Genomic DNA, 26,425 nt, shown 5'->3' with positions numbered 1-26,425 from the left:
CTTCAGGATTGCCTCTCTTGGGACAGGTTAGCTCTTGGATTTGCCTTTGGGCTGTGCTCTGTGGAAGGACTGTGGGGTTTTCTCCTTGGGAGAGGCACTGAGAATTTGGGGAAAGTGGCTGTTTTGGGCTGAAACTCAAGTTACCAACAGCATTATAGGTATTATAGATCCTGCTGGTTTCTAGTTTTCTATGTTCTCTGAAGTCACTCTAAGTCAGAAGCCATTGCTGATGTGGAAAGCAGCATCCACAGCAGGTCAGTAAGAGAGAACTATAAAACTTCCCACACCAGAATCACCAAGTGTGTTTTGATTTACCCCATACCCAAATTTTTTGTGGGCTGAACTCTGGGCTCAAACAGGGGCTGAAGAGGATCTCTGTTATGTCCATCCCATGCTGAGTCCTTACAGCTGTGAGCATCCATCTGGGGTCAGCAAGTCTTTATTGATGTTTTTTTCTAACCAACAGAACCAGGATTAAGCATCCTAAAATGTTTTCAATCCAGTTTCACAATTTCTGAAATCTGAACAACTTTATTGTTAGCAATATGAACCACCAATCACTTGGGTTTTTTCCCCTCAAGCCCTTTCTAAGAGATGCAAATTGTTGGTTGGGTTTTGCAAGGAAATTTCACTGAAAGTAATGTGGGCTATAAAATCCTTTGTGTGTGAGTTTTAAATAATCTTTAAATCTGCTTCATTTCACAGGTAAGGAATTGCATTCTAAGAAATCCTCATTTTTTCCCTCTGTGATCCATCTCTCTTTGTTCCCCACACTGTTCTAACATTGCTAAGATAATGGTTTGTAATGCTTTTCCGAGAAATTCTGCTGTTACCAACTCAGATAATGGAGGGACGTGGATGAAAGCAGCTCTTCCATTGCCATAATACAGAGAAGTGTAGTAGGTGTAATCACAGATGTACCTGCAATATTAGAACAAAACAAAACCAGGAATCTGAATTAAGGCTCAGTAAAACTTGATTAAATTTAAATATTTTAAGTAGCCAAACCAGATCTGGTTTATGAAATTATTAAGAACATATTTGCTTAGTGAATAAAGGAAATGCTGAAATAAACCAAGTTTGAGAAACAAATGTTGCTTATCTGATGGTTTGGTTTCTCAGACACCCACCCACAAAGAACTTTAAATAAAAAAAAAAATAAAATCACAAGACATTCTTGTGGGGTGGGAAAGGTAACACACCCTACTGGAAATTACAACCATGTAACACAGTTTTTGTCTAAGTTATAAAATCTCTGTCTGAAGAGATTTTTCTGATCATTCCACCTTTTAAAATTCAGGTGCAAATCTTGAATTTAAGGGCCAATATTAGCTGATTTTTATTTAAAATAAAATTACTGGTTTGTTTTCCTTTCCAGTGAAGACTACCATAGTAGAAAATTGCTTCGGTGCTACTGGAACACATAATGAGATCACAGGCCTGGTTCTAACAGTACCTGTAATTGCTGTTCTCCAGTGTATCTATTTACATTTTGTATCCCTCCCAGTTGAGAAAAATAGATTAAAATCTGCTACTAGTCTGTATTGCTTTCAGGCTCTCTAAATAGCTGAGGTTTACTGGAGTTGCTCATCACAGGGTGTGCTATGTTGGAACTTGTTTCTTTTGGAATTTACAAATCTATGGAAAAATATCTACTGGCTGTAGCTTTTCATGAAGGCTGCTTTACATAAAATTTAAAATCATCCCAGTTTCATACTTGTGCCCCTCTAAAGAATTTGCTTTGGAGTGATTATGATCGGAGGAGAGCTCATGGCAAAGATTCTCCAGGGTTAGATGAGCAGATTGAGTTGTTTTTGTGAGCCCCTGATACGCGATGTTTACCTTCCTGCATCTCTGGAAAGGATGATATCAATCCCTTCCACTGAGACGTTTTTCCGGAGAGTCTTCATATTAATTGTAGATTCAATCTTTTCTGGGCCACCTAGCACGCAGCAGGCACCTTCTGGGTGAAAGCCACGAGCATCCCTCTCCTGGTAGCCTTTGTTCTTCCCACACTGCTCCAGGATGATGAGTGCTGTGGTGGACGGAGCCAGCCCAACGTGAACTGTAAGCTGGTTTTTCCCACCAGAGTGAATAATAGGAAATTAAAAATGAGACCTGCTTTTAAAAACATGTGGTGCAAAAGGTCCAAGCAGTATGTGAATTACTGGCTTCAAGGTGGGGAGCCTTGCTCATGTCTAAAGAAAACTTTGATAAGGTATTATAAATGAGAACCAAATTAGGCTGTAGTTTTTGTTGAGTCTAGTCAGGACTGCAGAGCAGCAGTGCCTTTTTTGTAGTTTGTGGTAGATATTTTCCTTTCCTTTGTTCAGCATCAGTTATGCTGTTTAACTGGCATGGGGTTAAACCAGCATGCTAATTAGTGTGTGCTCCGAATTTCAGCTTGGAACCTTGATCACAGTTTCAACAGTCACTTTCCAGAGTTGTTTGATGTTTTGCAATACTCCCTTGGAGATTTTTTTCATTGTATTCAGGGGAGGGGAGGAGATTGTTTAACTTCATCATTACCCACCAGTGGCTGAAGAGTTGTCCATATCTTGCAGACTTGCTCCTTTGCTTTTTGGTAAACCACTGGCAGCTGCATGATCCGGAGATCAATGTTTTCACCAAGGCCTCTCTTGGACAGCTCCTGTGCTTACAAAAAAGCCACCAAAGACATGAAGGAGCACTGGATTTCTGACTGATAAACAAACTGGGCTGATTCAACTGAGGAAACACCTGAAAGAGCCACACCTTAGCCCATGGTTCCTGTCGTTGGTCTGCAATGAGATTGGTTTTGTTGTTGCTCCCTCTCTTTTAACTGGAAGAGACTAAAATGTGCTAAACAGTTTCCTAATGTCACATCTATCTGTGTGGAGCCATTGTTGTGTTTTCCAAGGAGATGCTCCGCCTCCAGTGGGTGGGAGGGGTTATTGCTTTGGGACTGGTCCCTGGGGAACCATGAGGCAGCATCTCTCAGAAAAGCTCCACCATTGAAAGCATCTAAATAGGCTTTGCTGTAGGTAGGAGCTGTTTCTCTGAAAGATCTGGTAGAAAAACTGCACTGCCAAGAGACAAAACCAAGGAGAATTCACCTTAATCATAACTTTTTCACTCCAGAGATCTGCTGGCTTGACCAGGTTCAGGTAAGCTGTGCTGAAGGTCACTGTCAACACGAGGAAGTCACATTTAGAATGAGTTTAATTTATTTTTTGGTCTAGAATGTTTCTCTAGTAAAAGGATATGTCACTGAGATGTTACTTCTCTGTCAATTATGTACAGTTGAGTTTCCACGCAATTTTCCCGAAGAAAAAATTATGCCCAGAATTGAGGTGAATGGAGCAAGGGCACCCTTCAAAGCAGCAGCTTGGCCAGGTGTGGAAGATGGTCTGGAGAATAAATGTCACATGGAAGTGACTTGCAATGATTTTGTCAGTGGAACAGGGCTAACAAGCCAGGCCTAGGCCTCAGCAGAAGGTAAGCAGCTGCAGCGGCAGGGTGCAGAAGGAATTCATCTGAAGTGGGAAGCTCTGTCCCAGAAAAGCAGAATGGTGGCTGAAAATCCCTGTTCCATTTGGGTAAACCACTCCCAAAGGATGGTACAGGCTAAGTTTTTAAGGGGGCACAGGCAAAAGTGGAGGTGTCTGATTGGCCCAGGAGACCTGTAACTATTCAGTGTCATCATCATCTCAGGTTTTTGTTTCTCACTCAGGATACCCCTGCGGATGAGGCCCACAGTTCTGGGAAATCTGCCCTTCACCACTCGCTTCCTATATAAACTGTTCCAATTTTCTTGTCAGCGGAAGCATTGATTAGCTGTGCTCAATAAACTATTTGACACAAGCAAGGAAACAATGCCTGCAGGGAAGTAAACACATTTGGAGAACAGTGCCAGCCTTTTTTCCTGTGGGCGCTGACAGTCTTTGAGAGCCCATTGCATCATCCTGCTGAAGAATGCTGTACTGTGCCTGAGCCTCCACACAAGAAAACCCCAGCTGGTTCACAATTAGCATTTGCTTTTCCAAAGCATTTTTAATTTTTACTTTTAGTGAGAGTCTTTCTTTTAAACTATAAGGCTTAGAGGACTCGACTACCCCTAATTTTGGTGCAGAATGTGGAGACCCAAAGGCAGCTGTAATGCTGCTCTCCTCTCGTGCTCTCTGGGTCGAGACATTCTGTTGTCACCAGTTGTCATGGCAGAATCACACAGAAATACTTCTGTGCAGGACCAAACTGAAACTGGCCATAGCAAATGCCTGAGAATTTGTGTCAAGGGAAGATGGTTCTCTATGTCCTAAGCAATTTCAGTGTGTTGTCAATAATGTGTGTTACTGTGTTGTCTAACAATCCCAGCCACGGGCTTACACCCTGTTAGACCAGATGTGTAAACATGGAGCAAAATAAAAAAAGGCTGTTCCTTGTCTCAGCCTTAACCAGAACCAATTTTGCATTAAAGGTGGGAGACTGAAGATGGTTAGAGGAGGGTAACAGCACATGGAAACTCACACTGGTGAGTGAATTCAGTAAACAAGTGCCTGTCTTGTGTAGTTGAAACAGGAAAGGAAATTTCGAAGGAGGAGAGGAGTTTTGGAGGACTGTTTTGTGGGAAAAGTGGTTAGAAAGAAAACATGAAGATTCTTTCTTGGGAAGTTCTTCTAGAAGGGAGAAGAAATCCAGCATTATCAGCTGCTGACCTTGAGCTATTGTGAGTTGTGGTCATAGTCCTGGTCCACTGGTGTTCTGATCCAACGAGAAGTGATTTGCAGAGCACGGTGCTCAGGTTGGTGCTGGAAGCTGTGTGTGTTGGAAATAGCTAGAACTTCTAGAAAACTCTGGAAAACATCACTGATTTTGCCTGAGTTCTCACTGATTTGGGTTGCTGGGAAGGTTGTTGTGTGTGCTAATTTTGTGAACTGCTCATGCTGGTGCAGAAAGGAAACCAGGAGGTTTCAGTTGGCCCAGCCAGACTGCAAGTACATTGCAAACAAAGGTGTTTTGTGTGGCTGGTTAGTGGGGTTTTGTTTATGTGTTTGGTTTGGGGTTTTGGTTGTTTTAAGTTGTTGGGTTTTTTTTCTAATCCTGTAGATAACCTTCTTAAAACTTCAGGGATGTCAGAGAGTTCCAACACAGAAATGAAGGCACTAAATAGCAATGTCTTGGTTTCACAGATGATGAAACTAAAGCAGAAGGGGAGAGAGACAGATTAAATGACAGATTTCCAAAGACCACATGGTCAGTGGCAGGATGAAAAACTGTGCTGGGAGATCTGATCCTCATCTCCTGATAGCAGACATAGTTCCCAGAAGCAGTTGGAAATGTGACCTGTTCTTTGCACTAACAGTTTAATTACTATGAATGTTGTCACTCAACTTACATTTGTGCCCTATTAACTGGGGACTCTGACCTTGATGGTGGAGTGCCCTGAAAGGTCATTTTGCAGCCAAGATGCAGACAGGACATTCTGCAGGAGGAGACACAGCAAAAAGGTTGGACTGGCACAGCTGATCCCACCAGCAGCCCCTTGTGGAGGAGCTTAAGGAAACAGTAAGATCAAGTATTGCTCAGAGAAGGACAGCCATGGTTCTTTGGCCAAGGATCCATTTCAAGAGCATGGAGAATGAGGTTTTGCTTTGGAATTAGGACACTGGAACTGTTAACTGTATTTTTACAGGATTTCAGAGGCTTTTGGTATGAGGACCCTTCTGGGATGTGAACTTCTAAGGCTGTGTGTATCAGCATTACATCATCACTCAGGGTGCTATCCAGGCTTTTGATAAGCACCTACTTCATTTTGGGGTAATAATTAGGATAGTTCTGGGTAATGCTACAAAGGCATTCAGCCATATGTCCAGTTATATTCAGTAGGTCTGTTCTGGCTGCTCAGCACGTTGCTGAGGATGAATCTGAGTGCACACTTGCGTGGTTCACAGCAAAGAGACTTGGCCGGAGGGTTTTATGTCTCTCCAGTGATCTATGCAGGTACCCCAAGCCAAGGCAGGATTATTTCCAGATGTAAATACTAAATTTTGCTATCTTTAATATATGTGCATAAGCTTCCTGAAGATCATAGGGCTACTCCCCTGAATGAGGCCAATGGAACAATACTACAAGATTGCTATTTAGTGTGGAGAAGCCTATCGAAATTCAAAGTGCTTCCAGATTTGCAGTAAATTTCTCTGAATTGCCTGAATTAACCACCTTTGCTGGGGAGTAGGAAACCAAAGCAGCATCCCCAGTCTGAATACAAATTAATTCCACATAGAGGGTGCCACATCAGAGGGAAATGGATTTGTTCTCCTCCCTGTACAAGGACTGACATCTGTTTTGCTCGGGAATGCTGTGGCCCTTGTTATGAGTCCCTGGCATGGGCAGCTCATGGCATTGTTACAGAAAACTCATCCCATTGGTGTGTCCTCACGAGGCTGTTTAGATTGCAGATAAAGAATATGCTCTATTTTCAGCCAGAAGAGGATGACCTTGCACCCAAAATTAGAACCAATAGGAATCAGGAAATAATGAGCAAGAACACTGTCAACTGACAAATATTTGTGGTTTAGGGCACATGTCAAGTTGGAGTTAAGATAATTTATGGGTCTCCTGTCATGACTGGGATGTGGAAAGGTATCACAGAAGGATTTTTGTTTCTTGTTAGCCTACAGGGATAACACCCCTCAAGACCCGGAAGGGGCAATAGATTTATTCTACCAAACACCAAGCTGCACTCAGCATTCTTGACTCAACAAAGCTAGAATAGAAAATATGTATGTTTTGGTGAAATTACTATTGCTTTGGTCTTTGGGAAAACATACTGGCTCTTTGTTTTTCAATCATCTTGGCTTGAGTGCACTTCAGTTTCAAAACAGATATTCAGTAGCTGTCACCAAAATTTCTACTATGGTTATAGTCCTATAGAGCCATCACCTTTCTGTCATTACTAATACTTTCCTATAGTTGACTTTCTCACTTCATTGTCCAAAAGCATTAAAAATTGTATGGACTAGTTTCAGTCTTCATAATAGAACACAGCCCCCTTGGTTTGTTTTACATGTCCTACTTTCCATTTTACCAATATTATCTGTCATTTCTTGTATATTTTGGACCAATGCTCCAATTTAATTTTACTACTTTGACTGTTCCCCCACTAGTTTCAGATTTCATTGTGTAACCTCCTTTCTACCTTGGGATTGCTAAAAACTTATGTGGAAGATCCTCTCACAATGACTCTGTTCATAGGTACCTGATGAGAGTAACTGAACTCCAGGAAAAGCTGCTGTCTGTCACAGGGAGAATGAATCAGCTGATGCTGAAAGCCAGGTATCCAAACCATGTCTTTGTATCCCCCAGCTAAATTTGTTCTGCTACACGGATTTAGGAAACAAGCAGGAATTTCCAGGACTGCATTTGAGATTTATTACTGTTGGTCAAGGTGTATGGAGGAAAAAACCCCTCTGACTGACCTTGTTTTCAATTTAACTGTAGAATTCACTGTCATTTGAAAGTGGAAGCCAAAGCTGAAATGTGAACTCCCACTCCGAGCTGGCAGTATTTAGGTTCTGTGTTCCTGAAGCAGGCAGTAAGAACTCAATAGGCTACACTTGTGTGAGAAGCAAATCACCTCACACAGGATAAAATGAACTGTGGTAGGAGAGATGATGGTTTACTACAGACAGACATAACCTGTGGCACATGCAATAGTTGTAGAAAAGGCACCATAAGAAAAAATACATTTTTAAAATGAAGAATAATATTTTAAAGTGCCTAAATGGCACCAAAAATAAAGCAAGTAAAATAATATTTCAAGGCATTATCCTCTTTGTTCCATGTTGTGTGTCTGCTCCATGAGGCACAATTCTGTTTAATGAGTCATGAGAAGGGAATGGAAAGCCTAAGACCAGTTTGTGTTGGGATGGCTAAAAAATAAAATGCCTCCCTCATTTTTTTCCTTTTTATGCCTACCTTCACTGCTTCCCAGCTAGAATTAACCAGGTATTGTCTGAAGGGACCAAAACCTGAAAAGAAAGAAAGGTGGTTTTAACCTGTGCTTACTCTACAATTGCAGATTAGGTGTTGATGTGTGCACACACATATTGGATTTTTATCTTCCTATTTTTGGTTATGGAGGTTGAGTTTTTTAGATAGGATTTAGCTTTAGTAACACTTAAGGGAACAGTATTTTCAATTTGTGTATTCACTGATAAAAGAACTAATCCTGCAATCTTCATTCATGTCAAGCCTTTCTTATGAGAGAGCCTTAACTGGAGCTGGATAAATGTACCTCCAATAGGACAGATCATGTAAATGATAATTTTGGGGAAGGCTCATCATCCATAGAAATACCACTACTAAAAGTTATGGTATTAAATACTCCTGGGTCACAGTTAATGTATCATTCTTATTGTTAAAGCTCATGAAGATTAAGACATGCATACTTAATGAAAATGTTTGAAAGAGTAAAATTTATTTTAATAGCAAGTAATGAAAACTTAGTTTTCTGTCTGGGAAAATGTGCTTTTTTGTGATGCTGGGAAAAATGTCTTCACTTTTTCCCCCAGGAAAAGAGAGGAGAAAAGGGGAAAGAACACTTTGACTCCCAAGTATCGCATTCAATTTTATGCATATTTTTTTGTGAAAGGATTTTTTTTAATAAAAAGGGAAAAGACCTAATTTTGAGCAGATGGGCATTTTGTCATTAAAAAGTTTGAAGGAAAACTCCCACTATCTTTATTAATCTCAATTAATGTTCTCAATCCAGAGTGTTGCTAAGTCCTAGATACTGGGTGTCAGGAAAATGATTTTGTGAAATGGTTTTAATGCTATAACTCTTAAATATTTAAAATCCTTAAATGGAAAAGTAAATACTTGACAGCATATGATTGCTATTTTGCACAGTGAAAGCTACTTGTATGTAGAGACAATTAAGCCTAAATGTAGGCTTGTGACAGCTTAATTAGTGCTGGACTTTAAGCATTTCTTAATTTGTTAATATTTATTTCATAACTGCTCCATCTTTTCTCTTTTATGTTATGAAAAGCTTATATTTTTGACAAGGTTTGAGTTTCTCCTGTGGTGAGGGAACAAAGAAAATGGTGTTCATTTCACATTTCCAGGAAACATAAAACCCCATTATTCCCACTCTGCTTTGAGAGCAAAATTCAGGTGGCACCTGCTCCATTTTGGAGCTGTAGTTGTACAAGTTTCTGTACCTGTGTGTGCAGAATTGCAGAATTATAATAAAGTTATTAAGTAGCTCACAATGAAACACTTGTGTCAGGGGTGGCCCCAAGAAAATACTGCTTAGGATAAAATTGTTATGAAAAATAACTAATTGTATGAGAATTTTACTGCAATTCCTGCAGCAATGTGGAGAGGTAACTGCATGAATGTGACTGGGCTCCATATAATAACCTGGGCTCCCTGCCAGCAGGTTTATATTCTGAGCAGGTGAAAATGTGACAGAGACATGCTGTGATAATCTCTGTAGTAGATTAAAGATGCACATGTGTCTTAACTAGTCTCAAGCTTTTTGACCAAGGAGATTTCTGGACATAAATGGTGATCTAAAGGGAGGAAAAAACTAACAGGGTGCTAAGAAGTGTTCCCAACAAGGGTATGTGCCATAAATATCATAGGAGAGAACCAGACTGTCAGCCTTTTAGGAGGTTAGCAAATACCTCTTGCCCTTTCCTGCACTCCCATCCAGCTCATCTGCAGTTAGGGCTGGAGCAAGCCAGACTAGTTCTGCCCATCTTGCAGCTATTAAACAAAAAAAAAAAAAACAAAAAAACAAAAAAAAAACAAAAAAACAAAAAAAAAAAGACAAGTGTTTAATTGAAAACAGCAAGATGCAAATCTCTTTGATGTAGCTTCACCCTCGTTCCTATATCCTCAGATGACCTGCAGTGGAAAATTATCCAGCAACTCACATGTCAAGATATGTGTAATGATTGCCCTTAGATGAGCCAGTGGCAACAAGAGGAACAGCAAGCAGCAGCATTCCTTAGGAGCTTTAACCTTTTAAAGCTCAGCACTCTCTGAGCTGCTGGTTCTGACTCTGTGATGCTGCACTAGTTGGGGCCAGCAAGAGAAATTCCAAATTTGGGCCCTTGTGCTGCATGTTCAGGCATGTTCCTTTGGTATATTTAAATGGGATGGTTTCGTTTAGCAGTGATGAGGCAGCATCTCCTGTTTAAAACTCCCTTACCTTGCCATGAAACTGAGCCCCTGAAAGTTGCCATGTGCTGCTCTAATTCTGGACACTGACTGTATGACATTGTGATGCAACTTGGTTTTCTTGCTTCAGAGCTTCTTTTGGGTAAGCTTTATCTAATAGTAGCCTGCACTGCCTTGAGCTATGTGCTTTGGATCAGAGAGAATGTCAACAAAGATTAAAACATGGAGAGAATGAACAACAAACCCAACTGGATGGCAGGAAAGAGGGCAGAATGCAGTCTGTTTCCGCTGACATGCATCTGATTTTTCTTAGGAAGGCACGGCAAGTTATTTTCCATTTGGAAATGTTAGTATGACCATTTGCTACTCTTTTTCCCTCCAGGAAACTGTTTATGACAAAGATCAAGCATGCGTGCATACCATCTCTGGCTCAAAGAATGAAATAAAAATCTTACCAGTCACCACCACAGTGTTGGAATTTGAATCCATAATATCTGTGCTCCAGAAGGTGGAATCTTCCTGTCTTTCAGTTCCAAGCAGTATCATAATTCAGGTATCTGTGGCAAACTTCATTTGGGGCACCTTTTTTCTTCCAACTCTGATGACTCTGGCTTCACATGACAGGGATGATTTGTGACTCATGTAACTTCTAAAGCAAAAATGATTACGTCTCTATTAAAGATAGAAGTCTGACTGACTGGGACTGCCCCAAACTCTTTTCTCTCCCAGGCATGGAGTATTTAGGAAGAAGAGGAAAAGCTTAAGAAATTTCTTGCAAAATATACAGCAATATTTTTCATCACTAGTTTATGTGCAAGTAAACAGAAAATTAATTGAATCAGTTTGATTATATCTCTGTGGGTATTCTGTTTTTAGCAGTTGTAACTCACTTTAACAGCAAGGAATTACAACTACAAAAAATTAACTGTCCATTTCCACTGTTCTTGGACTTCTCCTTACTAACTAAAGCTCAGAGGTAACTTTGCTGTCCTTCTTCACAGCACTTATCTGACTTACTCCTCTTGATCTTTATGTCAGGCTTGTTATGAAAGAGTCCAAGCACTGTAGACTTTTCAAACCAAACACCAACAGGAAAATGTGTGTATTTGCTAACCCAAAACATTTACTCCGTAGTACCCTTTAACAGGCAACATGTTAGAAAATCTCACTCCAACTTGCAAGGTCAGAGGAACTCTGGAAGCTGGGTTGTAGCTTGCTGAAACTGGTGAGTTTAATAGCTGGTCTGTCTTCACTAAAGTGGAGCCCGAGAGCCAATGGGGGGGGGGGGGGGGGCCTGAAATCAAAACATATGCACATTGTCACTGCCCAAAACAAAAGCATATGCAAGTTCTCTTGGGAATTATAACTATGTGGGCAGAGGGTTTCACTGGGTCCTGTTTTGAGTAGGAAGTGTGTGTGTGTGTATGTGTGTGTGTGTGTGAGAAAGAGAGAGGAGAAATAAGCTAAGAATAGAAAGCCACTATATTATCTCAAGAGAGCTGGTAATTGTGAGACCTTAGGGAAAAAAAAAGAAAAATCCCTGCAGAAATCCCTTGGGTTGGGTGGTGGCTGAATGAGGTTTGGAGCTATGACCTGTGTCTGTCATTTAAATTGTCCTGTGCTGAGACTCAAAATGATGTGTGGAGTCTCTTTATTTAAAAGACTCTGATTCCACCATCCACTTCTTCCCCTGACTAACACAACTTGCAGAATTAACTTTTGCTGGCTGCTGGGGCTGAAGGAGCTTCCAATACAGGAAACTTTCAGAGCTTTCTGCAGCTTTAAATAAGGCAGAATCTGCCACTGGCAGCACTGAATTACTTTTAAAATCCTTCACACTCCTATGTCAAAGACTCTTATCCATTAATTTTTATGCTTGACCAGTCATTAAAACAGTTCCTATAATTCTGAACAGGGCAATGACATACCAGTCTTCTCATAGTTGTTTTTGATTTGCGCTGTTTTTTTTAAGAAAAAATCAAAGTACAGGGAGGCCTAATGAACAAAGAATTTGTAAAGAATAAGGCAAGATTTAAAATCTTAATTAATTTCCAGAGTGAGAATTTATATTTTCTTTGGGACCTGAGAGCTGCTTTATACATACATACATATATATATATATATATATGAAGGGTATTGCTTGAATGCTGTAAAATATTAGGTATTTCATGAGATATTCTTCCAGAGGGGAGATGTAAGTCTATTAGTTCCATGCACTCTGTAACAACTGATATGATCTTTTTGGAATGTAGCACTAGTTTTTAAAGTTTTTACAGCTGGCAAAAGGGAGTAGAAAAGAAATACAGGGTAGCAAAGATTAATTCACTAAGCCTTTATGAAGAAGCTGATAGAAATTTGTAGTGGGGGAAGAAGTATTGTCTTGAATAACTTAGTGTCTTTTCTTAAGCAGATGTTTGCTGAATTGGAAGTAAAGATTCTGAGACCTGATTCTGATTCAGTGTTGGTAAATGCTTGTGCAAGTGTGGGAGGAATGCTAGTGGTTTAAGTAAACCAGAATTTGACAGAGACCACTGAAATTAATTTTTGCACTGATTTAACTGGTTGCTCATATTCCCAAGCTTTCTGTGCATGGTAGTATACTTGGAGGAATAATGCATTTATTGCAGCTGTGCCACACAGTTAAAAAAGAATTGAGAAATTTGAATTAGGCCTTACTCAGAAATTATTCAGAGATGAAATGAAACCTTTTCTTTCCCCTAACATTTCTTCAGTTGAAGTCGAAGCCACTCTTGAAGTTTTTGTTAAAGTATGATTGGAGCTTTAATATTAGCACTCCCATGGGTATCTGTGCCCAAAACAATGGATTTGAGGGTCACTGGATATTTGAGGTCTGTGCAAATTAATCTCCCCATTCATAATTAAGAACCCAAGCCCTTGCTATTTGAAGGCAAGTCACAGACACAGCTGACTCAGCTAAACTCTGGTTGTTTTTCTTCTTGCTACACATGGATGTGATTGGCACGGCACTCATCTTGAGGTGGAGATAAAATGGAAGCAACTCAGCTATGAAAATCCTGGTTATCACCTTGAATATTTTTCTGCACATTTGTCTGATACTTTCAAAAATTGTTTGAACTGCTGCTGAGTAAGAGAAAAATATATTTTCTGCAAATGCATTCTGACCACACCGCAGAGCTGGCAGCACACTCCTTGGGTAGCTTTTTAGTAGATGGCAAGAAGACCAGAATATGGCTCTTCATTTAGAAACAGCTCTTTAATTTTTATCTCTTTTATTATTACTTATATATATTTCTTTTATTTCTTGTTATTGGCAGGCACTGACCAGTGTTTTAAACTGTGAAGTGGAAGTGTTTAATATATTTCAGTTTTTATCTCAGCTGTTCAACACTTAATGAGAGGAGGGAGAAATCAAGCTGTTATGCTATTTAACACTAAACTATAATGGAACTTTAAATAGAAATTTCAGTATCTAAAACTCCATATTTCTTTTCCATTCTAATAAAAATAAATGGTCCTCAGGAAAGACTGAAGCTGGTCTTTATGTAGATAGAAAGTGGTGTCACAGAAAGAGAGGACACAAACATTTCAGTGTAAAGCTCATTTTTCCTTGAGGAAAGAGGCCTCTTCTACAATAAAATCCATAGAAATGGTAAATAAAAAAAAATAGTGGCAGTTTCACTCACTTTTTTTATTTTTTGGCAGAGACATCTTAGACTATTCCCAGGTGCTCCAAACCCCATCCAACCTGGCTTCCCAGGATGGGGCAGCCACAGATTCTCTGGGCAAGCTGTGCCAGGGTCTGGTTTTGGATAGAAATTGTCATGTGTTTTATGTTGTTTGATTATTTATTTTAGTTCTTCAGCAATTTAATCGATTTGGTATATACCTATATTTATGGAGAAAATCGCAACTGAATATGAGTTGAATATAGCCAACTGCTGAGTGGCTATTATTAATATCAGTTCTGGTCTTCATGCAGTATTAGCAAAACTAATGGCTGTGCATGGACAGGTTTTTAAATTTAGGTTTTTTTTTTATAATAGGGAGAAAGGACTTAGCAGGGCACATGCAACCCAGTTTTTTTCCCCTCCTATGCCTTCTGCCTTATGCCACCTGCGCTAACACAAACCGGCGCTGGGTTTACGGTTTGTCATTCTGTGCAAGATAAAAGAAATTTATGCATTTAAAAGAAATAATTCTGCATTTAAAAGAAATAATTTGAGATTTTTGTCGGAGTTTCTTAAGTTCAGACGCAGAGTGGGCCGGCCCTCTCCCAAGGCCGTGCTTCGATGGCGGGGGCAGAGGGCATTGCCCGAGCCTGAGGGCATTCCCTGAGCCTGAGGCACTCTCTGAGCCTGTGGGCATTGCCCGAGCCTGGATGGCATTGCCTGAGCTTGTGGGCATCGCCCAAGCCTGAGGGCATTCCCTGAGCCTGAGGGCATTCCTGTGGGCATCGCCCGAGCCTGCATGGCATTGCCTGAGCCTGAGGCACTCTCTGAGGCTGTGGGCATTGCCTGAGCCTGAGGGCACTGCCCGAGCCCGCAGCCAGCTCCCCTCGCCTGTCCGGGCACGGCCCCGCTGCTCCCCGCCTTCCGCCCTCCCTGCCCCTTCAGCCCCATCCCGGGCCCGGCCCGCCCTCAGGGCTGCCCGCGCCGCCCCGCAGGAAGTGATGGCGGCCGAGGGAGGAGGAAGAGCCGCCGCGGGTAAGAGGGAGGAGGCGGCTCGGGGAGGCCACGGGCGGCCGAGACGCCGCGAAACGCTCGGGGCTGTCCAGGGAAGCTCTGCCCGGTCGCCTGCGGCCGTGCCCCGGTGGGGCCGGGCCCCTCACGGCCGCGCTCCCGGCAGCGCCCGGGGGAGGCGGACAGCCCGAGCCCTGCGCGCAGGGTCGCCCTCAGCAGGTGCTGCAGGGTTTATTTTCCCATTTCCCAGCGTCCAGGTGACTTTTCCAGGTGTTCGGCTGGTCCAAGCCTGCCCAGAGAGAGCCGGCCTGGTGGGTCCTGCTCGCTGTGATTCGGTGATGCTGGGGAGAGGATGATCCCCGAGCTCCTGTTCGGGGTCTCAGCACAGGTGGATCAGATCCACCTGTAGGTCAGTAGATCTCAAGTACTCAGCCATTAAGGAACATGGGAAACATTGCATAAAAATACCCATTTTCAAAAGTACATCAGCAGTTGTTTACCCAAACTGAGCAAAAATCAGGGTTTAACAAAAGCAGCAGGATTCAACAGGGACAAAGGAGCAGTAAGTTGGTTCTTGACCACACAAAAATAGTTGGACTGGTCTGGTGTTGAGATGTAAAAGGCTTTGTATACTGCAAAGTAGTGTACAAAGTCTAGTATATAAATATATTACTCAATACATATGCTATATAGTACCCTTCCTTTTAAAAGTATTCATTTGCTGTTGACGAGGTGACTAGAACAAGAAGCACATGGACATAGAGGATGAACTTCTTTGTGAAAAAGCCACTCTCCCCTCATCTCCTTTCAGCAGGGGTTGATTTTCTGATGTTTCTGGTAGTGGGTGAAGAGCTGCTCTGCCCAGCAGAACTCAGCCCTTCAGTACCTGGTGGATTTGCAGTGCTTTGAAATGAACAGACATTGTGTCAGTTCCCAAATGGCCAAGCTCCCGGTGCTTGGTAAGGAACGTGATTTTAGCATAGGTGGATCTTCTGTACACCTACCACCGTGGATTTGCAGAGGAGTCTGGCATGTGCAATGTTCTGGGTTTGTGTTTGGCTAGGAGGACTTCCAACAATCTCTGTTCATGCACTTGTTTGGATAAGGGCCCATTGCATCACCTCAGTTAGCTTTTGCACTGCTTTCCCTCCTGCTCTGTTTTTATACTCTTCTTTCTTAATTTGTCACGCTAGCAGGTAAATGGAGAGAAAGTGAATTTATCTTCTGAAACACATTTTAAGTTGCTGCCATTTATCTAAAGCACCTACTTCATCCCCTTCAGTAAAATAATGATGTTGTTCATTAGTTCCTCTAGCTGCTCATGGCTAAATGCACTGCAGTCAGATTGCTCTATTTTTCCCCTCCTATCAACCACTTATGGAAGTCAAACAATTGTAATAATGCTGTTTTTTGGGGGGAGTGATGAAAGATTCTCAGTTCTACTGATTTTCTTAAATAAAATATCTCTAGATTAATAGAATTTGGGTTTTCATGTCCAAGGAAGCATTGTAGTGTTGGGCAGTTCGATTAATGTCTACATTTTTCCCTTTTTCATCACCCTCAGACTGAATGTTTAGAATAGTTGTTCTTCCATCCCCTTCCTTTTTGGGACAGCTGATGTTGTTTTTAGGTGTTGTCTGAGTTTTGGTGAGGTTATGTAATTGCATAGATTATGTTTAAAATAATTATGGAGCAGTTGTCAATAAGCAGGTTGAATATGCAATACACTTAAAGAGTGTGTAGAGTCAGCCATTAGCTCTTGTGCAAAAATTGCTTTTCAGTTCATGTTGTGCTGTGATTCAGATGCTACAACTCGGTCTTGATTGCTGTTCCTGTAACTGTTTTTCACAGGGAAAGAATGTTTACACTTCCAGGTTTCTAAAGCCCTTTACAGGTCCCAGGCAAACCTCGCTGTTGAGAAGCAGGCCAGCTGTTGACCTAGAACTTGAGGTACTTGTTTTAAATTCAGCCTTCTTGCAAATTCATTTTGATTATAGAACACCTTGAAAGGCAGATTTGTATGTGAACCACCTAACAGAAACAGTGAGCAACCACGTCTGTGCAGCTCTGGAGCCTGAGAAATAGTGGGTGAGAAACCTGTATGTCTAGTTTGGCAGTTGCATTAATGAAGCCTTAAATTTCCATCTGTCTCTCTAGGAAGATGGAAATCTCCCTGCCCTCCATGAAATCCGTGTTAATCAGTTTATAGGAAGGAGGTCAACAGCCTGGAAGGTGGAAACACAAAATTCAGGTAGCACATAGGCACTGTCAGGAATGTGGCCTCTGCAACTGAAAAAGCTCAGAGCTCTAAGGTGAGACTGATAAACAGCCAGACTAAAATCTCATGTATGGAACAGGTAGAATTTTACTCAGACTGTGTGTACATAAGAGGTAAGGGCTGCCATAACATTGCCACAGCTAAGGCAAGTTGTTGAAACCTTGCTGTCTTTAACATAAATATGTAGTTACGGTCTAGAAAGAAAAGAAATCAGGAAACAAAATCCAAAATACTTCCCTCAAAGGAAAATTACAGCCCAAACCCAGCAAACAAACCAGAGTCCCTTTCCATAGCAGCATTTCAGTGCACACACTCCTTCCCTTGAGGGGAAGTTTGGGAAAACAAACAGCAGAGGAGAAAGTCTGGCCGGTTTCAGTTTGCAAGTGGGAGGTGTGCAGGCATTATGGCTGCGAGCGCGTTATGGGATCCTACGTGATGGGGCTGGTATGCATTTGCCACATTGTGTAAAGGTTGCATACTGAGAGACTTCCAAACGCCTCGCCTGGCAATTCCCAGCTCTGGCATGTTGTCTTTGCTGAATGATTGGCAGACCCTCAGGTTGCACATATCTCTGAAGGAAACTGTGTCCTGCTCAGTTACCCAGAGGTCTGTGGATGCTTGAAAACGTTGTGTTTGTAACCTTTGAAACTGCTGTCTGGTGGCTGGGCTTTATGGTATTACTGACAACAGATGGCAAATGGCTCCGCTGATGTAATTCTTGCTGGTGTTTCATTCCTGTGAAGTTGCACAGTTTCAAAATCTCAGAAAGTGCCTCCATATTTTTCCTGCATAATGATTTCAAGCCAAACGAAATAAAAACATTTTCTATTTTTCAGATTCCAGTGGTGTCATGTGACTCCGTGGTAACGATTGCCTTGCAGCAGTTTCAGATAAATGCACGTTTGGTAGCAATTTTAAGGCCTGTGTCCTTTAAGTAATGCTTATTAGGACGTAACAGATGCCGTTTAGAAACATTATGCCTTTTAATAGGCTCTGCTTTTAGCCTACATGTTCCCATTGCAGGCAGACTGTGGATAAGGCAGGCTTGGAGGTATGCTGTCGTTTATGCAAAGCCTAAGTCAATTTTCTGCTCTGAAGTCGAGCCATGTGTTTTTCCTTGTTTCTTCCATTCTGGTCATAGCTGCCTTGCTGTGTTTTTCCCCCTAGTCATATCTTTGGCTGATTGTCAAGCAATTGCAATCAAAACCTTTTGCATTTTTAACCACCAGCAGTGGTTTCTTTTGTCCTTACAGAAGAGCCTGTGTAAACTGAAGTTGAGCACACTGAGCCTCACTATCAAGAGCACAGCAAGCACAGAGTTAGCCCTCTGTTGCCAGCCTGTCTTTCCTTCTCTGCTTTTTCCTCCTCCCAAAAGGAGAAAAAGGGAAAAGCAGAGCCATGCTGATTTTGGAGCACCTTCAAAGACGTGTAGAATAGCTGACACAATGGCACAGAGAAACGAGAGCGATGTTTACATATTTCCTCCACTACTGGCAGCTGTTTATTAAAGCAAGTTCTGAGACAGCCTTGTGATAGCTGGTGCAGGTGATGTATTAATTTGCAGCCATGTAATAAATTTAGCAAAGTGGAAATTAGTGGGGGAAGGGATTTTGGTTTTTGTTTCTTTCCTTCTTCCCCCCAACCCAAATTAATTGTTTTATTTTGAAATTATTCTGGCTGTGCAAATTGGTCCTTGCAAGTAATTTGGAGAAAGGCTGCTAGGCTTTCTCAGGCAGACTTATGCTCTCTGCTGGTGGGAGCAGTAGGCCTGTCAGATGTAAAGCATTTGCAGCTCAAATTATGTGGTATTTGAAGCTGGTATCTCTGAAAATCCAGACAGTTGTCTCAGATTTTCATCGCTGCTTTGCTTGGGGAATATCGTCCTTTCTGATTGCAAAGCAGGGCTTTCAGGTCCTCCTGGTGTGCCACATTCTGCTGTGGTTTGTATGAGCTGATGTTAAGGGCTGTGTGTGGCATGGCTTTAGGTTTCTCACACTTCCTTTGGATGATGGTAGTAAAGGGGAAATGTATTTGATGTGGTACTTAAATCCTAGCCTTGGTGCCAGGTTGTAACCGTGTGTGTTCCAGTAATAACTTTTAATTATTCAAACACAGCCATTTTCTGAGTGTCCTGTCGGTCTGCCCGGCTTCTCCCTGTGGGATGAATTCATCTCCCTGCTGGACCATTTGTCAAACTCAGTTGTCATTTCCTGCCATTTCACCATTCTGTGCTCATCACAATGGGAGTCATTGTTTTCCTCCTTTCCCTCAAGTTACAGGAGGACTTTGGAGTGAGCATCCTCCTTTCTACCTTCCATCTTTGTAGAGGATTGAATTGCCACTACCTGCATTTGCACTTGTGCTTCATAAAAGATCTGCTGCTGTTCACAGAACCTTTCCTGCCATTTTCCTTCAAATCTGTCTCTTTCCAGTTGTTCTGGAGAGCTTGTGTATTTTACTTTGTTTAGGGGATAGGCAAATAATTAAGTTGACAAATTCTTGCCATTTGAGTATTTGCTTCCATATGCAAGAAAAGACAAGTTTGACACCATAGAAACTTTGGCTGCCCCATCCCTGGAAATCTCCAAGGCCAGTTTGGACCAGGCTTGGAGCAACCTGGGATAGTGAAAGGTTCCCATGGCAGGGAATTGATGATCTTTAAGGTCCCTTCCCACCTGAATCATTTTATAATTCCAAAATCCATACCTCTGCCTTCAGTAGTCAAAGTGAGACTTTTCCAGGAGCACTTTTGCCCATTTCTTGATTGTATGAAAACCAGTATTTATTAAGAACTTGATGCTGATGTTCACAAAGTCAGAGGTATTAGCAGCAATCACCCTAAATCATTAGAAGTTTCTTTGAGAAACCTGATGTGAACATGAACTTCATGTTCAGCCTGAATTAATGGCAGTCCTGAATCTCCCTTTTCTCCAGCACTGCATTTTCCCCTGAATTATTCTGTAAGCTGCCTCTTTCTTTTTTACATCTAAGCTCTGTGAAAAACAAAGTTAAATGTGCAGAAGTATGAATTCTGATATGTCATAGCTATAGCTGGTAGCACTTCCATGGTTTAACAGTATGCTGCAGTTTTTATTTGTGAAGTCTGTTTCTGGGCTGTAATACCTCAGCTTTTTTCAATTACATTGGGTTAAAGCTTTGTGCTAAACATGCCAGTCCAGATGTGCATTGTGTGTGTAATAGGACAGGGGTAGCCTGTTTACACAGATGTATTTTAGTTTATTTGTACTATGAGTTGGATGTGGATTTATATTTGTGAGTGTAACACTGCTAAAGAGCCATCTGAGAAGAAACAGATATAGTTGGAACCTATTTGCTGGAACTTTCATTATGGGACTAGTGCAGGTTAGAGTGGAGGAAATATCTCTTCAGTATGCAGTCACCATTACATGATTCCCCTTAATATGCACTTGCTTCTCTAGCCTTCAAAACATTTTAATTAATGTGGTTTTAGCTAAGTATTTTTTCTTTAAAAAGCTAAATAATTAAATCAATTATTTAATTTCCACGTCTATTTATTTTCCATTTCAGAAATTGTGGATTACCTTAAGTTTTTGGGAAATGAAAAACATGTGTTTTATAGACCTGGTAATAAAAGGTTTGGAAGGCCTTCAGAGCTTATGGAAGAGTGTGAAAATTGAAGGTGTTTTCCTTTGTCTCATCTATGTTCAGCTAAAAACATGTATATACCTAAAGCTTTTTCCTTCTCTTTTCTGAAGTCAGTAGTGAAAATGTGTTTGTGGGAATAGCATGGCTGGTGGGATAGCAGCCTGTGTTTGCAATGCCTGGGATTTGGTCTGCCCTCCACTTGAGTGACAAAATTTGTAGTAATATATAGCTAAACTCATCTATTTAATCAAACAGGTTTCTTGACTGAGAGTGGGATTGGGATTATTTTTTCCCCTCTGCCTTAAGTTATTAATTCCACAGTTGAAGATTGTTTACAGACAGACTTTTATTAGTTTGTGTCCTGAAGCCCTTCTGGCCGTTTGAGTTGTGATAGAATAGTAAGTGATACATGAATGGAAGTTTGGGATTGAAACCTACAACCCTGAATCCTACATCCTGAATGTTCCAGGAGTTCTTGTTCTGTTGGAAATGGGGGGCAGCAGAGCAGTGGGAAGGACACTGTTTTCATGGATGATGAGCAGCACGTGGTGCAGAGCTGCCTTGCTGTGCTGGGCAGATACCACAGCACGGCTTTCACCCGCTGGCTCAGCTGCCACCACACGCTGTTGTGATCCTGCAGTTTCACTCCCACCAGAATTTGGGTTTTTGGCTTGTATTTGCTCAGTTAAATTCAGGATGTGGGAGTCAGGTTCTGCGTGTACTCCCGGGAGCGTGCCAGAGACCTCTTCCTTCCTTTGAAAGGTTAAACAAATATGGTTGTCTAACGATAACCACATGCCTGGAGCTGTTCAGGCTCATGGGCAGGGAAGGAGAGGAGTTGATGTGAAGCCCCTGCTGTTCATCACAGAGATCCTGCTCCTATGAGAGGGTGAGAGACAGCACTTCAGTCACGTGTGTATGGTTCAGAAGGGCAAAAAAAAGTAGTTATTCAATCCTGGACACTGTCCTGGGTGTGCTTCTGTTGCATGGCAGTGGCAGCCCGTGGAGAACTGAGAACAATTTATGTTATGTGACTTCTTGGTCTTTTTACATAGTGGCTTCAGAGGCACTGATAAGGAAAACATCACACCCTTTGAAGTGGTAGATAAGACACACTTAACTGATAAAGAACCAGTCAGAAGATGCAGTGATTTGTTAGGAGCCACAAAAACACACCTGTGTTAGGAATAAATCTTAGGACTTCTAGTCTCAGTTGCATGGTTTAATTACAACACTCCCTCCTAAATATTGATCTGATATACTGTCATTTTGTTTTGCTGCATGTTTGTCTCATATTGCAGATTGGTTTTTGAAATAAAAAGGAAAAAAAGGAAAATATTTCTTGGACAGAACCCCTCAGAACATCATTAGAAACACTTAAAACCTGCTGAAGTTGTTTTTTTGTTTTTTTCTTTCTTTTTTTCCCCTCCTTTGTTATTGTGAAATGTATTGGCATGAAAATAAAGCCAATAAACAAAGCCAGTGCTGCAATTGCAAGCATTAGAAATGGCAAAACTGAATTAAAAAATAATGAAACTTGAAAATTAGAAATGTTAAGTTCTTTTTATCTCTCTTGTTCCTACACCACTAGAAATCTGACTGAGGTATTTTTCATATTTTTACATGTAAAATTATTCACAAATTTGCCCAAATGTACAAAATCCAGATACAAGTCCTTTGGTGACTGATGGCTCTTCTGTAAACATACAGCTCTTAATGGATGCATGTAGTATCCTTCTCTGTGTTTGTAGAACATGAAAAAGTAGTTGTAGGATAAATGATTAATTCACTTCAGACATAACACTTTTCATGCTTCATCTACGGTGAGGTTGATGTATTTTGCTTTACAATCTGGCTGCATCCTAAATGCCCTTACTCTGAAATGGGCATTTCAACAAGTCTGACTTTCCTGGAAGGACCAGCAATACCTCAGTGCATCTTAATCAAGCCAGTGGTGTGTCTAGTCTGGGAGAAAACTGCATCACCAACTTGGCTGGCTTGAGGGAACAGTATTAATTACCTACAAGTGAATGCAGGAGGAGAAGATTCTTAACAACTAAAGCAAATACCCCCAATCCCTGGAAGTGTCCAAAGCCAGGTTGGACAGGGTTTAGTGGAAGGTGTCCCTGCCCATGGCAGGGGGTTGGAATGAGATGATCTTTACAGTCACTTTCCACCCAAACCATTCCCTGGTTCTAGGAAATATCTCTTGTTTAGTAAATTGTGTATTGGCTTCATGCTCAAGAATAAATCAGATACTTCAGAGTATGTGATTAGATGGAAGGATGTCCTTTACCTTTGGACATTACAACAGTCTGTAGTTTCACTTCTGGAATTTCACATGTGACTGCATGCTCCATGTGTTTTCTGTTGTGTTGAGAATAAATTCTTTTTGCCCGTGGAAAAATATTTCCTGCTTACTTTAACTGATAGAATGAAATCTTCCTGAATCTGTAGTGATGGGGGTCTGTCTCTAATCCATAAAAATGAATTCTACGTTAGGGTAGAATATTGTCTCCCATTTTGTGATTGCATTTATGTACCTGGTGCAGAACATGTGTGTGCTGGTGAGATATATCTGGATTCCCACATATTGATCTTTTTGGGTACTAGGTGAAGTAAAATTTTTCTGACTTTTACCTTTCAAGGAGGATATTTGCCCACTTGGTGAAACCCCCATGAAATTAGGTTCTCTCTTCTGGAGGAGACAAGGGGTAGAATAGCAGTGGGAGTAGAAAAAGCTGAGTTTAGGGGTCTAGATTGAAGCAGGGGCTTTGGTTTATTTCTTTTTGGCAGAGTTGGACAACGTTTTAGGCTGAGGTTTTAGAGGGTATAATCTCCTAAAGATGACTGAGTTGTATGGGCAGTGCCTGCTGATATTTATAGCTGGTTTTAGCTGTAGCTTTTCACTTCAAAAAATCAGATTCTTTGTGCAAATTGATGACAGATCACCAGAGTGAGAGGAGATGTACTTGCACATCCTCGCTTGAGAATGTGGCCCAGACTGCTCCATGGAAACAAAAGAGAGAAGCAGATGCGCTGCTAGTTTTTGCTTTAAAATCTCTTCTGCACGCCTGAAATGGAAATGTGCTCGTTGGGTTTCTCATTTATTTGCCTCTAGATAATTTTTCCCTGTGCAATTGCAAAGCTTCCACATCCTTTGCCCTGAAAGCAGGTGCCATGCAGACAAAGGCTGGTACCTGTCTGTCACCCCCTCCCTGTCATTGCTGCTGCACCATCCACCTCGAGGATGCCTTGCCCTTGTTGAGCAGCTCTGGCTGTTTAAGAGGTCAGTCCCAATGCCAGGAGTCTCTCTGGTGCAGGAGGCCTCTCATTCTAAATTTCCTTTGTGGTCTCTCCTCTGGGGCTGCAGCAGGAGCCCCTCGGGTCCCCCTTTGTGCACAGAGCCCCTCGCAGGAGCTGCTGGCAAGGTCCTGGCAGGCTGGCTGCCTCCATGTGCTCTTTTGTTGCTGCTAGGTAAGCCCAAATTCAAATAAAATCCTGAAATTCCAATTAGGTCAACAGGCTGTCCTTGGAACGTTGCAATTTTGGTATCCCAAGATGCTGATTGGGCCTCAGACTGAAGTACTCCTGAGAGAACAGCACTACTTTTATTCTAAAGCAAAGTTACTTTGCATTTGTTTTAGCAACCTTTATAACACCCTGTTAGCCAGCAATAATTATGGCTTTAGTTAAATGCTTAGTAACAATAGTTATGGATAGACTTTGAGGGTTTTTTCTTGTGCCTGTGTACAAAAGAAGTGTAAAAGGGACATATACAGCAGGGTAAATGTTATTTTGTCACTTTATACTGGGAAAAACTGGGAAAAACATTAGTTGACATAAAAAGAAATTCAGGTGACACTTCTGTTCCATATTGTTCCTAAACAGCCTCAGTCTTTCTCCCCTGCTGACAGTTTTCTTCTTCACAAGAAATTTTTGGGTTCTGTTTGTGTAGGAACACGTGCTCCTAACTCACTTGGGCCTTTTCAGTGTATTGCACAGGAAAGCCAGGTTCACTGGAAATCTAAAAGCATTTTTTAAAGGAAAAGATTACTTCTGTGCAAAGCTGTATTGATGGAAAGTTGATCAGAAGTTTCTTCTAATGCCTCATTATTTAATCTGTGACCTTATTTTGTCCTTGGAGTGGTCCTTGTTACCTTAGAGTACAAGCATATTGTGTAGCAGAAAGTCAATTGCTTTGTTCAGTGAGGAGAGAACCTGGCTGTGCTGTTAAGCTGCATTGGCTGCACCGTGCCAGGAGGGAGCCTTGTAAGCAGCACCTCATGAACAGTATTTATTATCATGGCAAATATTTTTCTTTGTGCTAAACTCAAGTCTTACATGCTGCTCTTTTGTAAAGGATTAATTTACTAGTAAATTTGCTTTTGTGAATTACCAAAGTTTTGAATAACAATCTTTAATTTCTCTCCTGACATAAGTTCTTTGCTCAATGGTGTTTAAGCTCTGCCTGGGATTTTATAATATGACTTGCCTTGCTAGTGCTGCAATGCTCTTTTTTCTCCCATTTTGTCACGTACAAGCATGCTAGAAACCCATCTACAGAGCAGCTTCTCTTCAGCATTCTGAGTACACAGCTCTGCTGGCAAGCCTCAGGATGGAAGCTGGTTGCCTGCAAAGGGCAGGAAAATAGTGTTTCAAGCATTTTAAGCATTTTAAATTTCTTATCCTTTTGCTGAGCAATCAGATGGTGATCACTGCTGGAGAGACAGTGGAGGCACCATGGGTGAATAGTCAGAGCTGGTACTACAAATCCCATACTCCTGCTTTTATGTGGAAAGGTATCACTTTCAATGTGGTACCTATATGATTCATGGTTTGTTAATCTTAGTATAGACAGATCTTGCATTGGTCCTTTTAAGACTTCTTGTCTCAGCCATTTACTATCAGTGCAGTTATTTCACATTTAATTTACCAAGGGAGGTGCCATGTGAGACCAAACTATCATTAAAAAGGGATGGAATTCAGAGCTAAGATACCAACAACAGCTGTGGGTAGAAGATTTGGTCCTCACTTGGGCTTACAAGAGTTGCAGGTGTAGCTTGTTGATTGAAAGCCCCTTAAATTGAAGCTATTTTATTCCTGTGATAGAACAGTGGCTGGAGACCATTTGGTTTGCTAACAAATTCCCTGTCATGTTCTTTTTCTTGGTGATGAGCCACCAGAAAGTCTGGTTTGTTAGATCAGAAGGAGATTATTGCTCCTTCAGGAACACCAAGTTGGACTTTGCATTTAGGTTACAGGCATAAGATATATATAATTTTTGTTTGCATGCAATTAACAAATACCCTCCAGCACTGTGTCACATGGATTCAGAATTATGTTGCATAAAAGATGATGTTTCTATTTTGGAAAGACTTGTGCAGGTAAATTTTTTACATTATTTCATTGTTGTGAAAGTGCCCAACTGATGTTAGTCAAAAAAGAGAAGGAAAAAGTTAATGACAAACAACAGATCCTAGACTGACCCAAAAAGGGGCAGTCTTCCAAGAAAGCATGGAAGCTTTGGAATTCTTTCCCTGTTATATTTTTGGACAGTGCTAAACTCAGGCTGTGTTTTGAAAATTTTTTTTTTAATGTTCTTCCAGCTTTAAAGCAATTTTCTTACACCTAGAGAAATTTGAGACTGTGCTTGCTGAATTCAAAGGAGACAAATGTGAATTGATGC

At 41.3% G+C, this 26,425-nt stretch overlaps 2 protein-coding genes across 2 annotated transcripts in view; one reads left to right on the top strand and one right to left on the bottom strand.

Annotated features, from left to right (window-relative positions):
- Positions 1-695: 695 nt before the first annotated feature.
- Positions 696-10,731, bottom strand: PGPEP1L (pyroglutamyl-peptidase I like). The gene is made up of 5 exons (XM_058033588.1): positions 10,626-10,731; positions 7,957-8,009; positions 2,534-2,650; positions 1,843-2,072; positions 696-921 (listed from the first exon to the last, which is right to left on the bottom strand). Exons 1-5 carry the CDS (start codon positions 10,714-10,716, stop codon positions 732-734), a joined length of 681 nt encoding a protein of 226 aa, XP_057889571.1. The 5' UTR covers positions 10,717-10,731; the 3' UTR covers positions 696-731.
- Positions 10,732-14,808: 4,077 nt separating this feature from the next.
- Positions 14,809-26,425, top strand: part of LOC131089006 (protein FAM169B-like) — a 39,516-nt gene continuing 27,899 nt past the window's right edge. The window contains exon 1 of the mRNA XM_058033501.1: positions 14,809-14,855. Coding sequence (XP_057889484.1) covers positions 14,822-14,855 — 34 coding nt within the window. The 5' untranslated portion in view covers positions 14,809-14,821. The remainder of the gene's footprint in view (positions 14,856-26,425) is intronic.

This window comes from Melospiza georgiana, chromosome 13 (genome assembly GCF_028018845.1).
Source record: "Melospiza georgiana isolate bMelGeo1 chromosome 13, bMelGeo1.pri, whole genome shotgun sequence".
Classification (NCBI taxonomy): Eukaryota; Metazoa; Chordata; class Aves; order Passeriformes; family Passerellidae; genus Melospiza; species Melospiza georgiana.
The sequence above is the reverse complement of the archived record's forward strand: the minus strand, read 5'-3'. Positions and strand labels throughout refer to the sequence as shown.